This window comes from Oryctolagus cuniculus, chromosome 13 (assembly GCF_051225735.1).
Source record: "Oryctolagus cuniculus isolate XC-2025 breed Fujian yellow rabbit chromosome 13, ASM5122573v1, whole genome shotgun sequence".
In the NCBI taxonomy this organism is placed as follows: Eukaryota; Metazoa; Chordata; class Mammalia; order Lagomorpha; family Leporidae; genus Oryctolagus; species Oryctolagus cuniculus.
This window is the reverse complement of record NC_142879.1, coordinates 56,626,320-56,642,772: the sequence shown is the minus strand read 5'-3', so window position 1 is coordinate 56,642,772 and position 16,453 is coordinate 56,626,320. Positions and strand designations below refer to the sequence as shown.

At 37.1% G+C, this 16,453-nt stretch overlaps 1 protein-coding gene across 7 annotated transcripts in view; it reads right to left on the bottom strand.

The window, feature by feature from the left end:
* The window catches only part of RGS7 (regulator of G protein signaling 7), a 588,090-nt gene that overhangs the window by 174,571 nt on the left and 397,066 nt on the right, over positions 1 to 16,453 (bottom strand). For all 7 annotated transcript variants that reach the window (XM_089311631.1, XM_089311636.1, XM_089311637.1 and 4 more), the window contains exons 5-6: positions 8,620 to 8,726; positions 2,574 to 2,625 (exon numbers count right to left, since the gene is read on the bottom strand). In XM_089311631.1, the coding sequence (XP_089167757.1) occupies positions 2,574 to 2,625; positions 8,620 to 8,726 (159 nt within the window). The remainder of the gene's footprint in view (positions 1 to 2,573; positions 2,626 to 8,619; positions 8,727 to 16,453) is intronic.

The window sequence follows — 16,453 nt, the reverse complement described above, 5'->3', positions numbered from 1 at the left end:
CAGAGAAAAAAAAAAAAAAACAGGCAACTCTAATCCTGATCCAATATTACCATGCTGGGAAAGGAATGTTTTTTACACCTGCATAAAAATATCAGAAATCCAATGCAACTTGATTTTCACCTGTATACAATCCAAGAAAGCTAGATATACAAATAGGAATGTGTCTTTAGGAAAAACCTAAATATAATAAAGAATATGTCCATAGTTGGTTAACAAGTTGCAGGTATTATAGAATTAGGTAGAAAGTTTGTAGCTAATGCCCCTCTTAAATGGATACTGACCTGAGAGTTAATGTGAAACTAAGTGACATTCATCATTTGGGGGTGACCTACTTTGAGGGATGTTCTCTACATGATCTGCCATGTAGGCTGTGACATTTCCTGAGGCTCACCATTAAAACATCAATCTGCTATAAATTCATAAAACATGAACTTCTATTGTGTATACACTAACATATTTACAAAAAAAAAAAAAAGACGGTTCAACGGAAGCATGAGAATAAGAATTTCCTTTTCAACAATATCAGAACCAGTGTATCTGACAGGCAATAATGATGAGTTCAAAACAATAGTTTTGGTCCACTGAGTGTATGGAAGATCAACAGCACTTTCCCTAGGCATATTAATTTGAATTATTCCAACATTAAAAAGTCAATATTCTTATTCTTGTTTGAAAAAGGCAAGCTAAGGCTCAGAAATGTTGTCTGCCTCACATAAAGTCACACAGTTGGTACATGGTTTTGAAAGTAGTTGGAGTCAAGCCTGTCTGCACGCAAGACCTAGGTCTTTATCTACAATCTCTCTTTGAACTGCCGTAAGTGTTTCCTTCATGAGAAGGGTATACTCTTTAGAGAGACAGTTCCCAGGAACCATCCAAGGATAGACAAAATGCTCTAGAAAGTTCTCCAACTCAGGTCCACAAATCAGCAATTGTTTAACAACTTTCTCCAAGGCCTAAAGTTTTAAGGGATGTGTGGCTTGAATGAAGAAATCAGAATCCCCACTACATCCAGTGGCAATTTTAGATTAAAGTATCTGGGTTCTTAGATTTCATTTTTCTTCATGATTTATGTTACTATGAATCCTTTGCTAGTACCTGACTCTTTTGGATGAATTTCTAATTCAAGTTGCTAATATAAATAATATGAGATGTGGTTCCGTTGGTTTTCTTTGAACGTTACTATACTTTTTATTCCCAAGATGTCACTCCAAGAGCAAACTTCAAAGACAAGTTGCCATGATGCTTCTCATTGTCTTTGCATATTATGTTACTCCCTCTGCCTCAAACCCTTGCCCCGGCTTTTCATCTGGAAAATTCCTTTCTCCTTTAAAATCCAGTTCAAATACTATCGGTACTTTTGTGAAACCATTTTGGAACATCCCAAGTAAAATCAGTCTCTCAATCTTTTAAACTTCTATATAATTTTGCATGTACTACTGATCCCTGCACTTGCCACTCTGCAGTTGCTACATCTGTATAATTCTGCTTATCATGCAGCCTATAAACTACCCAATAGTGTAGATAAAGTCAGTTTGCTTTGTCATCCCAATACCCACTACAATACTTGACATATGAAAAAAAAATCCAACAAATATTTGTAGTAATGGCATTTTAAAACCCTATAATTTTGTCTTTGAAAACGGTCAGCTTCAGGAAAATATAAGAAGACAAGTAATTACTAGGGGGTTATTTTCTGCTTAAAAGGTTTACATGAAATCATGCTTACTGAATCATGTTTGCTCTGAGTTCACTGGACTAATTAGTGTGAAACTTCCTATTGTATATTTTATTTCACAATTGACTTCTCCATGTCTAACACAACATTCTCTTATAAAGATCATAAGATACTAATCCTCTGCCTTGCGGCGCCGGCACACCGGGTTCTAGTCCTGGTCAGGGCACCGGATTCTGTCCCGGTTGCCCCTCTTCCAGGCCAGCTCTCTGCTGTGGCCTGGGAGTGCAGTGGAGGATGGCCCAAGTGCTTGGGTCCTGCACCCCATGGGAGACCAGGAGAGGCACCTGGCTCCCGCCTTGGGATCGGCTCAGTATGCCGGCTGCAGAGTGCCAGCCGCGGCGGCCACTGGAGGGTGAACCAACAGCAAAGGAAGACCTTTCTCTCTCTCTCTCTCTCTCTCTCACTGTCCACACTGCCTGCCCCCCCCCCCCAAAAAAAAGATCCTAAGATAGTTTATATAATAGTAAGAACAGCAGAGCCTTGGGTAGTTAGGGGACTTAGCAAAAACCACACAGTTGGCTCTCTGGGACATTTAGTTTTTCTTTCTAGCAGAACAAGGTGCTATGAAAAAAACAATAATAATGTTTTAAAGCCTGTTTATAGCTTTGAACTTACTCAGAAGTGTTTCTGTAATAGATGCAAAGGGATTAATATGATGAAAGAGTTGTCACAGGGTTTGTGACTTTCCAAACAAAGCTTTTCATATGTGTTGGAAATACTAGTCCTACGTTAAAAATTATGGTTTCCCTCTCTCAATGACAAAAACAATGAAATGTAAGTACATGTTCATCTAGACATATTGACTGACAAGAATAAAATGAGGAGACATTGCACTGACCATAGTCTGTGTTTTCTGGCTCCCAACAATTTGATGGCCAAAAATAGGGTGTCTGCGGAACAAAAAAGAAATGGAAATCAGGTTAGATATTAAGAGTATTGGTAGAATATCTGGCTTGAGAAGTGTGTTTATATTCAACAATTATATAGACTATTTTGCTAATGATACATGTTTTGTAATCCAAAACAAGTTCCCAGAGAAACACAGTGAGGTTGCCATCTACATTTACTTTGCTGACCAATTGCTTGGTCTCCAAAGGAGCAGCATCAGCAGGTATTTAGAATGTTGTACATTTGCTGCAATTTTATGCAAACAGACATAAAAGTAAAAGGTATCATTGCATTATTCAAACCATAAGTGTCTATCCACAGAAAGGACTGAAAGTAGCCTATTATATTCAGCAAGGCTCAGAACAAAACATTTTAAAAGAAAACGAATTATTTTCCATGCATCCTGCATTTCAATGCTGCCTTGATATATCAAAAACCTCAACTAACAAAATCTTTCAGAGATCTGGCCGTGATTTGCCTGGGTCCATTAATTATATAATACAGTTCTCAACATTATTTGGTCAGATTAAAATAACTTGTTACCTCCTCTTCTAAAACCACCCCTTCATAAAACACTTACACTTGCTGGTCAAGAGTTTTAGATCATTTATTAAAAAACAGATAATGTTTCTGTTGATTGGTAAAAGTAATAAGAAGCAGAATTTTGGTCATGTGACATTCCAGATCTAATAGAATGAACTACAAAGAAAACATCTGATCAAGATGTTATTATTACAAACAATTTACATCTTCTAAAAGAAATCTTCTAGCCCTGCAAGCTGGACTTGCTAGGCTGCAGACCATCAAGGAATTTGATAATAACTCTCTGCTTATCTAATCCTTTCCTTTGAATGCTGATGACTCCCAGACTCAGAGAATCAGTGAATGCAGACATCAGAGTTGTGAGCTCAATTGTATTCATTAGCTAATAACGCCAATTCCCCTGTGCAATGAGCATATTGAGGGTAATCTCTGATTATCTGATAGTTCTATATCCAGAAGAGTGATTCTCCAGAAGGGGAAATAGCAGTTAGGGAGAACTGCTTGCATCTCTGAGGGAGTCTTTGCAAAATGTATGAGAACCCCCATGTCATTCTGATTTAACCTCCACTCCTTCTTGGTAGCTATTGACATATAATGCAGAACATTGCTAAAAGTCACTTTGTGCACATATGAACAGAATCACAGCAGGAATTTAGAAAAAGTAGAAAAAAAGACCATTAGATACAGGAGGGCAGTAAGGATTTAAAGGGGCCACTTTCATCACTCCAATTCCACTTGACTTGAGATGGAGCTCTGAGTATTTCATTTCTTAGAGATAAATTGGATCAGGATTCTAGGAAAACCACATGGGGACAAAGTAAAAGTTTGCTTTCACATGGGGTGCTGGCTTTTGAGATGCCTCTCTTAGAATATGTTGTTCCTTTTGGGTTGCTTCTATATTTTGTGTGTATATGTATCTGTTTATCTAGTTCTAAATATCTATCCAAAACTTCACAATTTTTGTTTTATAAATTTATGTACTTTTTTTAGATTTATTTATTTATTTGAAAGTCAGAGTTACACAGAGACAGGAGAGGCAGAGAGAGAGAGAGAGAGAGAGAGAGAGAGAGAGAGGTCTTCCATCTGATGGTCACTCTCCAATTGGCCGCATGGCCAGAGCTGTGCTGATCCGAAGCCAGGAGTTAGGAGCTTCTTCCAGGTCTCCCACGTGGGTGCAAGGGCCCAAGGACTTGGGCTAAATTCTACTGCTTTCCCAGGCCATAGCCGAGAGCTGGATCAGAAGTAGAGCAGCTGGGACTAGAACCGGTGTCCATATGGGATGCCAGCACTTCGGGCCAGGGCATTCACCCACTGCGCCACAGCGCCAGCCACTGTTATGTAAATTTAAAACTATTCTGAAATAAAGACTTGGAAAAATCTACTATAATCAGACTCATCAGACATAAACTTTTTCTCTCATTATGAGGCATGTTTCTCAGCTGTATTCTTACAATTTAGGGACTGTAAAAATGAAGAATGTATCTATTTTAGCTTGTACTACTATGTGAAAATGTCACAAAACCAACATTCTTCATTAATATTGGGAAATTTTTTCCTAGATAAAACCCTCTGCCTTAAGGTAATAGATAATATAAGAGCCTAACAGATTGAAAACCTATTTGTTGCCCTAAATAGCACTCTGACCTTGGAATCAGCCCTTAAGGTATATGGATCTGGCTGAAAAGCCCAGGAGAGCATTTAAGGCATGGGAAGCCAAGACACTGTGGCAAAAAAATAACCTACATGAAGGCTCTCTGTGAGTGAGACCCCATTGGAAAGAAGGGGCTATCAAAGAAGGATGTACTTTTCTCTGAAGGGAGGAGAGAACTTTCACTTTGCATATGGCCCTGTCTAAATATTGACAGAGTTTGTGGACTCAAAAGGCTTCCATAGCCTTGGAAGCTCATGTCAAGAGCCTTGAGTGGTCACTGATATAAAAAAATAAGAGTGCTAATTGTTAAATAAGCAACAGGAGTCACTGTACATTTATTCTCCATGTTGGACTTGTGTCCGTAATGAGGTGTACTATGAGAATTAATGGTAAAACCTGCCTTCAAACAGTACTTTATACTTTGTGTGCCTGTGTGGGTATAAACAGTGGAATTCTCTACTTATTATAGAGTTGGTCTTCTGTATATAAAGTGAATTAAAAATGAATCTTAATGAAAAATGGAATGGGAGAGGGAGTAGGAGGTAGGATGGGCATGGGGGTGGGAGGGGAAGAATGGGAGAAGAAACACTATATTCCTAAAAGCTGTACATATGAAATTTGTATTCATTAAATAAAAACCTTAAAAATTAAAAAATAAAATGTAGAAATGGAAAAAAAAACTATTTGTTGAGAATCTAAAACCCAGTTTTTATAATTTTACTAGACTTTAGTACATTTTAATGCATTGTGTCTCTGTTTTCCAATGTTGGCCTCCTTAGATATGATGACACTCAATGCAAACTTTCTTGCTCAATCACCTTTGGCAGATACTAATGTGATGGAAGTCATGAAAGATACCTGGAGAGTCATGTCAGGTTAATTCCAACCAGCAAAAAGAACATAATTAGACATCTTCAAAGTTATAGTAAATACAAAAATCATATGGTTAAAATCTATGCTACAAATTTGAGACAAATTTACTATTGAATATCAATAAAATGAAGAATTTTGTAATCTCAGTCCTGAAGCTTCTAAGATTCCTAATGACAGCTGGAATCTCTATCATTCACTGGGGGGAATTATAAATATGGCATCCTAAATTTTCTATTTTAATTCATGATTTTTAAAGTACAAGTCCATGGAAGTGAATTTCAGTTCAGACTTAAAGAATTTTCTGCTGCTTGGAATTAACACAAAATGGAAGTGAATAAAAATGAACTTGAATCAAATGTCTTGAGTTGTTCAAATATAGATCAATTAATGCCATCATAGATATTATTTTCAATAGTCAATTAACCCTGGCTTTTCTGTTTTGTTTTTTGATTTTGGCTTTAGGATTCAATGATTATTAGATTTACAGATATGTCATATTAAATATTATTTCAAATGTGGATGAGTTGCTAAAATATGGCATAATTGATATGTAACATTAATTAATGTAGTTTTATGTATATTGTGCACATGTAATGTAAATTATAGCTATCAATATATTGAGCTTTATAACCCTCTACCAATATCTTGTAGTTATATATTTCATATGTCATTTGGATCCATTCCATGTTTTGTTCTAATGCTTTAAAAAGTCTTCAGGGCCAATGTCATGGCATAGCAGGTAAAGCTGCTGCCTGTGATGTAAGCAGTCTACATGGGTGCCAGTTCACTGGTTCCTATCTCTGCTGCTCCACTTATGATCCAGCTCTCTGCTAATAGACTGGGAAAAGCAGTGGAATATGGTCTAGGTGTTTGGGCCCCTACAACCTACATGGGAGACCCTACTGAAGCTCCTATCTCCTGGCTTCAGCCTGGCCCACTGCTGGCTGTTGCACTCATATGGGGAGTAGAGCAGTGAATGGAAGATCTCTGTCTCTCCCTCTCTCTGTGTAACTCTGACTTTCAAAATAAACAAATAAATATTTAAAGAAAAGAAAGGTCTTCCTTTTCTCCTGAATGTAAGGTTGGTGAATTTCAAGCTTTGCTCATCTTTGACACATAAGCATGACTAAGACAGGTAAACCTTGTCTACTAATCAAACTCTGAGGATGAAAGAATTAGAGCTCAAGGTTGTAAATTATTACCAAGTCAAGTCATCATCACTAGCTTTGGCCCATGTTTAAGCTAGTTTATTTTATAAAAAATATTGAATTAGATAATTCTAGAGAGAAAGACAATGTTCAATGTTTTCCTAATAGGTATGTCTTTTTGCATATGGATGAGTTTATTTACAATATTTACTTTGAAAAATGACTGGTTTTGTTTTTGTAAAGAAAAATAAAACAGCTATATTCGCTTCAGAATTTGGGAGAATTTTGTTAGTCTTAAAGTTTACTTACAATCCATATAGGAGAAATATTTATAACAAAATAAGATTATATATAAAATGTAATTCTACAACAGTTAAAATACTCCTTTAAAATCAAGAAGTCTGTCACTTATAAATAAGTAATTTGCTAATCATCAATATTTCTTTAATTATTAAAATGTTAACATAAGGAGAGCAAGTTACCCTAACTTAATAATAACATATTAAGCTACCAGTACTCTAAGTTTAGCTGTATAACGAATCAAATGCCATTGTTTTAAAATGCTTTTAAATTAGGTAATCTAATTAATTTAAAATGCTTGAATGCTTAGGGCCATATCATAATTTCAGGAGACTGCATTATGTCTCAGCTATTAGGCACAAAAACTTTTTAGGATTTTTTGCCTTGGGATAAAATAGTCCGAAGGAAGACGAAATAGACTGTTCTAGGAAGACAATGCATTTTGAAAACAATTTCTAAGCATTTTTCCTTTACTGAGTTTTTCCAAGAAAGTTTTAATTACCCGAATTGCTTTCAGCCATTTATTCAAACACAGAGTATTTAATTATACTCAGCACAATTGAGAAGAATGGTCTTACCTGTGTCTAAGGGTGGGACAACTGGAGAACCTTCCATAAGATACCTTCAGGAATCAGTAAGAATTTGAACTCTGGAATTCTTAGGAGTATATGACTTAATTTTAGGGGCTAAAATCCCTACTCAATTATTAACTAACCATAATGTCTATTGAAATACAGAAGTATATTCAAGTAAGTCATTGTGAACTCAAGTGTCAGCTATATCCACAGTGAATGAAATTAGTGTTCAAAAAAATTTCTTCAAAGAGTGGTATGTAGCACCTATCTCATTTGAAAGTGATGAGAATGATGTTTCTAATTTTGCAGGTTATCTGTGGTGCTCCTGTGCCAGGTGAGTGTACACACACAGAGCATCATCCATATCAGTCCTCATGGCTTGCAGAAGGGCCTCAAAGGTAGACATGAAAACGACCTGTCCTAATTAGCTAAATTCTACCCTAAAATTAGCTACCGTGTGTTCTTTCCAGCAATCCCATGAGGGTTTGTGTGGGCTCAAGACAGTTGTGTATCATAGTCAGAGGCCAGAGTATAATAAACTTAGTTACACATCTTCCTAACTAGTTAACTACTAGTTAACTACTAACAAGTTATAGATCAAGACACTCCCATATTTCTGGAGTCTAGTAAGTTACTTTCTGAATTTTCCTTAAGCTTTTATGTAAAATAGAACTTCAATCATCACACAGGTCACTTTTCACACATCATCATAACTATGTCCACTCCTGTCTTTCCCTGTATTTACCACTTTTTAAGTGTTAAGTTTTTATGTATTAGTTTCTAACTAGTCAAAGTCAAAGTAAAATTAAGTCATTGTTTTCAGAAGTTCTGCAAAAATTTTTAAAAATTAACAAACAAAATGCAGGCTTCATGTTCACTGTTAAAGAATATTTTCATTAAACTTACTTGAAATCGGTAAAAGGTGCCATCATCCTTTAATGTGAGGACATGGTCTGAGATCGGAAAGAAGTAGCCATGTGCAGCCATTAATGTTCCTAAATGGAGCGCCTCCACTGGTCCATGAAAACAAAAGAAAATGAAAAAAAAATATATCAAAGCTTTTTAAATGTATCTTTCATTGCTGATTGATAGGATTATAATATTTTTTTCTGGTTCCCTTTGAGCACATTCCTGTATTCCAACACTTGTCATCCCACACCTAGCTTTGGACTTTTTTTCTTTCAACTCTTCAGCACAAGATACTAAGATGGATCTTGTTCCTGGTAGTGACGGTGCAGGGACCAACCTATTTATTCCATAATGAGCAGCCAATCAGAAGATAAAATTATGAAACTGGAAGGCTCTTCTGAATCTTTAAAAGTGGGATCCATTATTTTACAGATTGGATTTGTGTTTGTTCTATGTAAATGTTCTTCTACAAACAATGTTCTACTGCTGTTCAATTTGATTGTATATATTTTTTTATTACTCCTCTAAGAGTTACTCATGCTTTATAACTTTGTGATTAAGGAAAATTTGTTTTGATAATTTTGTATCATGTGTGATGGTCAAATCAAATCATTTAACTTAATATTTAAGAAAACTGACCTTCTAATAATGTCTATGAAATGAGTTTGAAGCATTTGTTCAAAGAGTAGACCAGAGAGAATGATATTATAGCCAGAAAAACTTGCTTGCATGGTATGACAAATGCCTAGGTGAAGTATCAGGGAGGCAGTTCTTCTGCTTCATATAAAACTTGTAAGATTGGCACTTAGTCTATCAATGACAAAGGTGGCTGTTGATCATATTTGCTCAATGGATAAACAAGCAGATTTGTGAAGAAATGACGGATCAAGAATATGAGAAACAGCACTGCCTGGAAAAACGCCAACCTAATTACTTGTGTTGTGATGATAAGTGGCTTGTTCTGCTCTTCCAGACAGTGTAGACGCTCATATTCTCTTTCCAAAATTCATTTATAAGCTTTTGAAGCTATCTTGTCATGGGAAGTGATATTATTGGTATAAATGCTAATGAGAAATCTCAGAATGGGCCTGAGATAGTGTTCTCAAGGTTGACTGGTTTATTGTTAGTGATAAACATTGAGCTACACTTTCCTGTGGTCCCACTGTTTCTAAATCTCAGCATCACCTTAATCTAATAAAAACCTGGAAGACCACTGACAGTCTCAGAACAAAGTGTTGAAAGAGTATAATGAGTAATCCACCAAGACTGCCCTTCCAATAAAGGCACACCAGATGGCTCAGCAACATTATGCTTCTCGGCAAAATAATCACCAATTAATCTTCTTGTGCATGTGTTATTCACTTCACCCACACAGCTAAAGTTCAACAAGAAACCTACCAAAAATTTCCAGTTAATGTTTCACTTGGAGATTTAAGCCATGTAAATTGAGAAATAAAAATTCCTCTCTAAACAACTGTTACTATGTGAACGGTTTAGTGCAACTTTAAGTCTGATACATTCATAGCCTCATTTTATCCCAAACCCTGAAGCAACAGAATTATAAATATCCTTTAAAAACAAAGGGAAGTATATACATCACAAATTTGCTTTTGGCTACAACTACTTCAAAAAGATAACAGGATAAAAAACATACTATAAAATAGGTTTGAGCTCTTCAGTGTAAAGTGTTCTATATTTATAATATAACTCCAAAACATGGCAATATTTTTCTTATCCATAAGCTTAACTCCTACTAGCCTCAGTTCATTCCAAATATAGCACATAATTAAAATTTTTTGGGTATTTATATTCATTTACTTGAAGAGTGGCAGAGAGATGAAGACACACACACACACACACAGAATGAGACAGAAAGAGAGAGAGAGAGAGAGAGAGAGAGAGAGAGAATAGAGAGAATATCTATCTCACCATGAGTTTACTCCCCAAATGCCCACAATACCTAGGGCTATACTAGGCTGAAGCCAGGAGTACAGAACTTATCCAGGCACCCACATTGGTGGCAGGGGCCCAAGCATTTGAGCTATCACCTGTTCCCTCTCAGGATGAAGCACAGCAGCTGAACTTGAACAGGCACTTCTATATGGGATGCAGGAGCCCCAGTGATGGCTTAACCCATTGTGCCACAATGCCTACCCTAAGCCCATAATTTTTTTTAACATTTTTTTATTTGACAGGTAGAGTTATAGACAGTGAGAGAGAGACAGAGACAGAGAAAGGTCTTCCTTCCGTTGGTTCACTCCCCAAATGGCTGCTACGGCCGGCGCTGCACCGATCTGAAGCCAGGAGCCAGGTGCTTCTTCCTGGTCTCCCATGCGGGTACAGGGGCCCATGCACTGGGGCCATCCTCCACTGCCCTCGCAGGCCACAGCAGAGAGCTGGACTGGAAGAGGAGCAACCGGGACTGGAACCTGGCGCCCATATGGGATGCTGGCTCCGCAGGCAGAGGATTAACCAAGTGAGCCACGGCACTGTCCCAGCCCATAATTTTTAAGTACTGGAAAAATTCCTCTGAATCAAGCAAATAAAACTCAAAAAAAAAGGTCTCACAAAATTCTCAATTTTTATTCCAGTCATAAGCTACTTATCTTTATTTTATATGTATGTACTAAAAAATATGGCTGTCTCATTTCCAACACACAGCATATATATATTTAGTGTATAGGGACAATTATTTTAGAAGTGAATCTAAATAGAAAAAAAATTATGCCGAGGATATTGTATCTAGGAGCTAGAAATGCCGGAAACTAGACAGTGGTGAGCTGCTTAATAGTAAAACAACAGACATTCATCAAGACAATTCTGAGTCATAAAGTAAAGAAATTTTTTGAATTGTTATTCTCTGTGTAAGAAGACATGGAAGTGGTCATTTTAGTAATCCTTCAAAACATTATACTTTTTTTAGAATTGACATTTGAAAAGGTAAGGTTAGTTGTGTGGAAAAATCACATATGCAGAACATTTTATTCTCCAACAAAGCCAAATAAAAGTGAACTAATACCAGAGTTAGGAACTTATGAAGTATGTCTACTTAACCAATAACAGGGCTTAGTGAAATAAGGATCTGGAATTTCAACTGTACTTTTTCGTTTTTAACATCATTTACACATGGGAAAAGAAAGTGACACTTGCTTTTTAGCAATCATAAATCAGGATGTAAAAGTGGATAGTGAATAATAAGGTGTTGTAAAATAGAGTCTATTTGGGAGAAATAAAAACAGAATGATAATTTAAATTACTATCGAAGAATGCAACAGATATTATTTCCAAAGAAAGGAACAGAGCACAGAGACTGTGCCATTCTGCTTTTTGGGTTCAGGTCCCTATTCCTCATTTGTTAGCTATGTGACTTAGGCAAGAGATTTACATTTTCTGACTTTGACATCCTCATCTGTAAGAAGAAGTTAATACAACGCTAATATCAAAGGTTTGTGGGGAGGAATGCTTAGGTTTATATGGGCAATGCACTTAAAATAAGATCTGCTGCATAAAAGTGCTTCAAAGATGTGTAATTATTAGTTAATACTTATCAAAGGACACATTCGGGGGCACTTAAAATAGTTGAAAAAGCAACAGGGAAATTAGTAGCCTGTGTTGGTCAAGGCTTCCTGCACATATTTAACACATTCAATTCAATTTCATTTAAAATCCCCAGGTGAGCAAACGAGTCATTTGTGTGCCAAAGATAATCTGCTCTGGAATATTCCTAGAACACAAAGAACATTAACAAAATCCCAAAGAGAGGTATCATCTCTACAGCAAAAACTCCAAAGACAACATCTTCTGTGCTGGGTTCACAAAACATAAATGCCAGTAGCCAATGAGAAATTGCCCCTGGATCAGTGGAAGAGTGGGAAACACTCTATGAGGACACACCAAACCTGGCAGTGTTGAGGGATGATAAGGGCAGAGGCAGCACAGGAACAGTGGTCAGAATGGAGAGGAATTCTTAGGGAGGTGTGATATTTGCCAAGGGCTAAAAAAAATTAAGGGAAAAAAATTGATCCACAGATCGTCATAAATCAATGGCTTTTTATTTTATATGAAAAAGCGGAGGCAGTGTAGTTGCCTAATATCAGCATTGTGACATTTGAGGAAATTATTCAGTAATAAAGAACAATGCAGGGGCTGGCGCCGTGGCGTAGCGGGTAAAGCCGCCGCCTGCAGGGCTGGCATCCCTTATGGGCACTATTTCAAGTCCCGGCTGCTCCACTTCCAATCCAGCTCTCTGCTATAGCCTGGGAAAGCAGCAGAAGATGGCACAAATCCTTGCGTCCCTGCACCCACATGGAAGACCCAGAAGAAGCTCCTGGCTCCTGGCTTTGAATCAGTGCAGCTCTGACCATTGCAGCCAATTGAAGAGTGAACCAGCAGATGGAAGACCTCTCTCTGCCTCTTCTTCTCTCTCTGTATAACTCTGACTTTCAAATAAATAAATCAATCTTAAAAAAAAAAAAAAAACTACATAACATTGGCATGCGGAGTAGATTTAAGATCTATGATATGGAAGCCAACGCTGTGGCATAGGTTGAGGTGCGGCCTGCAGTGCATCCCATATGGGCACTGGTTTGAGTATTGACTACTTCCCTTCTAATCCAGCTCCCTGTTAATGTTCCTGGGAAAGCAGGAGAAGATGGCCCAATTGTTTGGGGTCCCTGCACCCACATGGGAGACTGGGATGAAGTTTCTGGCTCCTGGCTTTGGCCTGGCCCAGCCCTAGTCATTGCTGCCATTTGGGGAGTGAACCAGTGGAAATTCTCTTTTTCTCTCTCTTTCTCTTTCTCTCTCTTGTATCTCTGCATTTCAAATAAATAAATTAATTTAAAAAAATCTATGTTACATAGTCTCTGTGATACCAGGATGTTCATTCTCCAGATTTAAGTATCTTTCTGCATACTTTGCAATTCCATGATTATCCAAATTGATCTGCACTTCAACAGAACTCTATTATATGTGTATGTGAAGTAAGTGCATAGGATAGTATTGAAATGAGAAAGAAATCGAGCTGAATTCATCCAAATACAGTAAAAGAAACTTTAACAATTACATGCCAAGGCAAATAATAAATTATAGTGAAAAGCAATATCCTATTTAAAAACCAGCATACACTATACTGAATTCCCTTCAGTTAATCTGGCAGAATAACCTGGAAGATAGTGCAGCATTGAGTTTACTTTGTTAATAGACAAGACTTTCTGTAACACGCGCTACTGCAAATCAGAGACAGTGCACAGGGCTAAACAAGCACGTGTGGGTCTCATGCTCAACGGCAAGTCTCTGGACCAGAAGTCTAACCTTTACTTTGCTCTGTAAGCGCTTGTTATGATTAAGTCACCTCATTTCCCTGGACCTCAGAATTGGCATCTGTAAATGCACAGGAAAGACAACAATGTTTTAAACTGTGATTCCGTTGACATGGTTGCCATCCAAATGCAAGATGGAATTTCTGGCAGAGAAATTGTCATCCTTACTTTCCTTCCCTATGTCAAAAAGAAATTGGATATCCTTTCTTCCTCAAAAACTACTGCCATTTTTCCATGTTTTCAATGCTCTAACAATGAAGAAAAAAAGTATAAACTATTAAATACCTGAGATCTTAATTTCAGTTGCTTAAAACTCCATCATTATCAAGGATTGTTTAATATAAAGTCTTATATGCACAGAACAAACGCAATATTTATTTCAAATAGATAACATCTATATTTATGTGTGTTTTCTACTTACATACTTAAAAAAACTAGTTGTAACAGCGTACATATGATTTGGAATTAGCTAATCACTCATCCCATTTGACAAAATGTCTTGAGTGCATTTGGTTTGAAAACCAAATGTTTTTCTTAAGGAATAAGCAACAAAGGCTTCTGAAAATATCCGTTAGTGGAACCTTTTTAAAAAAATCACCATTCCTTAATGACAGTTAAACTATGAAGAGGTATAAGCTTAATGTCAAAGTTGTTAGCCTTGTTCATTGAATCAATTATAGGCAAACAAAATCAGACAGTTGTAATTTTCTCTGTTTTTTTGCCGAAATAAATATTTTAACTGGGTGTAGAATGTAGAACATCAAGACTGATGTCTGCAGCTATTTATAGCATAAGCCCTTTTTAAAAAGATCTCAGTTTGCAGAAGTAATGTCATTCCCCCCCCCTTTTCTTTAACTCTGTGCCTATATGCTGTTGTAGGTATGTTTTAGAAACAAATTTGAAAATGAGTAAATTCTAGGAGACCTAGATTCTAATACACAACAGTGCTTCAAAAAGTTTGCAGACAAGGCCGGCGCCGCGGCTCACTAGGCTAATCCTCCGCCTAGCGGCGCCGGCACACCCGGTTCTAGTCCCGGTCGGGGCGCCAGATTCTGTCCCGGTTGCCCCTCTTCCAGGCCAGCTCTCTGATGTGGCCAGGGAGTGCAGTGGAGGATGGCCCAGGTGCTTGGGCCCTGCACCCCATGGGAGACCAGGAAAAGCACCTGGCTCCTGGCTCCTGCCATCGGATCAGCGCGGTGCGCCAGCCACAGCGCGCTGGCCGCGGCGGCCATTGGAGGGTGAACCAACGGCAAAGGAAGACCTTTCTCTCTGTCTCTCTCTCTCACTGTCCACTCTGCCTGTAAAAAAAAAGTTTGCAGACAAACTTTTGTTTCTGATTAAACAAAAGTTTATTTTTGATGGACAAAACCTGAAATTCAAGCACAGCTTTTTCATTTTATGCATTTTCCGTTACTTTCTGAAAAGCCATGTGTAATTCCATTGTCCAGCTTGTAGAGACTATTTCTTGTTAAAATTACTTAACAGAAATATTAGAGGGAACCAAATTATTCAGTAAGATGTATTAAAATATTTTATTTGCTGTTTCAAAATCTACTACAATCTTCCATCAACAATGATTTAATTTAAACGCCACTGTTAAAATTATGACTTAATAATCAATAAGGCAGGTTCATATGTCATAATGAAGGGATTTAGATGAGTTATTAAAATGATAAACTCTCATCCAAACATCTTTCTATTTTTGCAGTAAGCCAGTATTTAAAGACCAATTAATATTTTAATTTCAAAATTTACTGCATATGAGTGAAATGGACATCTTCTCCTTTGATTATTGTTTATAGTCTGCCTATATTCTCATTGAAGTAGGGTCTTTTTCCCTTTACTTTTTTGTTGTTGTTGTTGAACTCTTTATTTAGTGGCACATTAAACCTTTAGCTATAATGTAAACTTAAATCTTGTTATCTCAAAAATTACAAAAAGAAGGAAAGAAGGAAGGAAGGAAGGAAGGAACGAAGGAAGGAAGGAAGGAAGGGAGGGAAAAAGGTAGGGAGGGAGGAAGCAAGGTACTATTATATTCTCCCTACTGCATCTAGCAGCTACGTGGAATCTGATCGCTTCATGTTACTATCACATTAAGATAAGAATTGAAAAAAAATGAAAAAAAATAGAGATAGAAATAGACAGAGACAGAATAAGAAAGTTTTCATACTCAAATTACTGCAGTGGTATAAGCCAGGCCAAAGTCAGGGGCCAAAAATTCAATATAGATCTCCTATAAGTATTTGAATCATCACTGCTGCCTCCAAGGGTCTTCATTACATGGAAGATAAAGCCAGGAACCAGAACTGGACATTGAACCCAGGAATCCTGATTTGGAACATAGGCATCCTAACCAGCATCTTAATACTAGGTCAAATGCTTGCTTCTAAAGTATTACAATCAACTATGCTTTAAAAATGTATAGTTGCATAAGACTCTTTTGGTAAAATCTGTAGCATATACAACTCCAATTTCAAAATTCAAAGACAGTCTAGATGCTTTGCTGCATC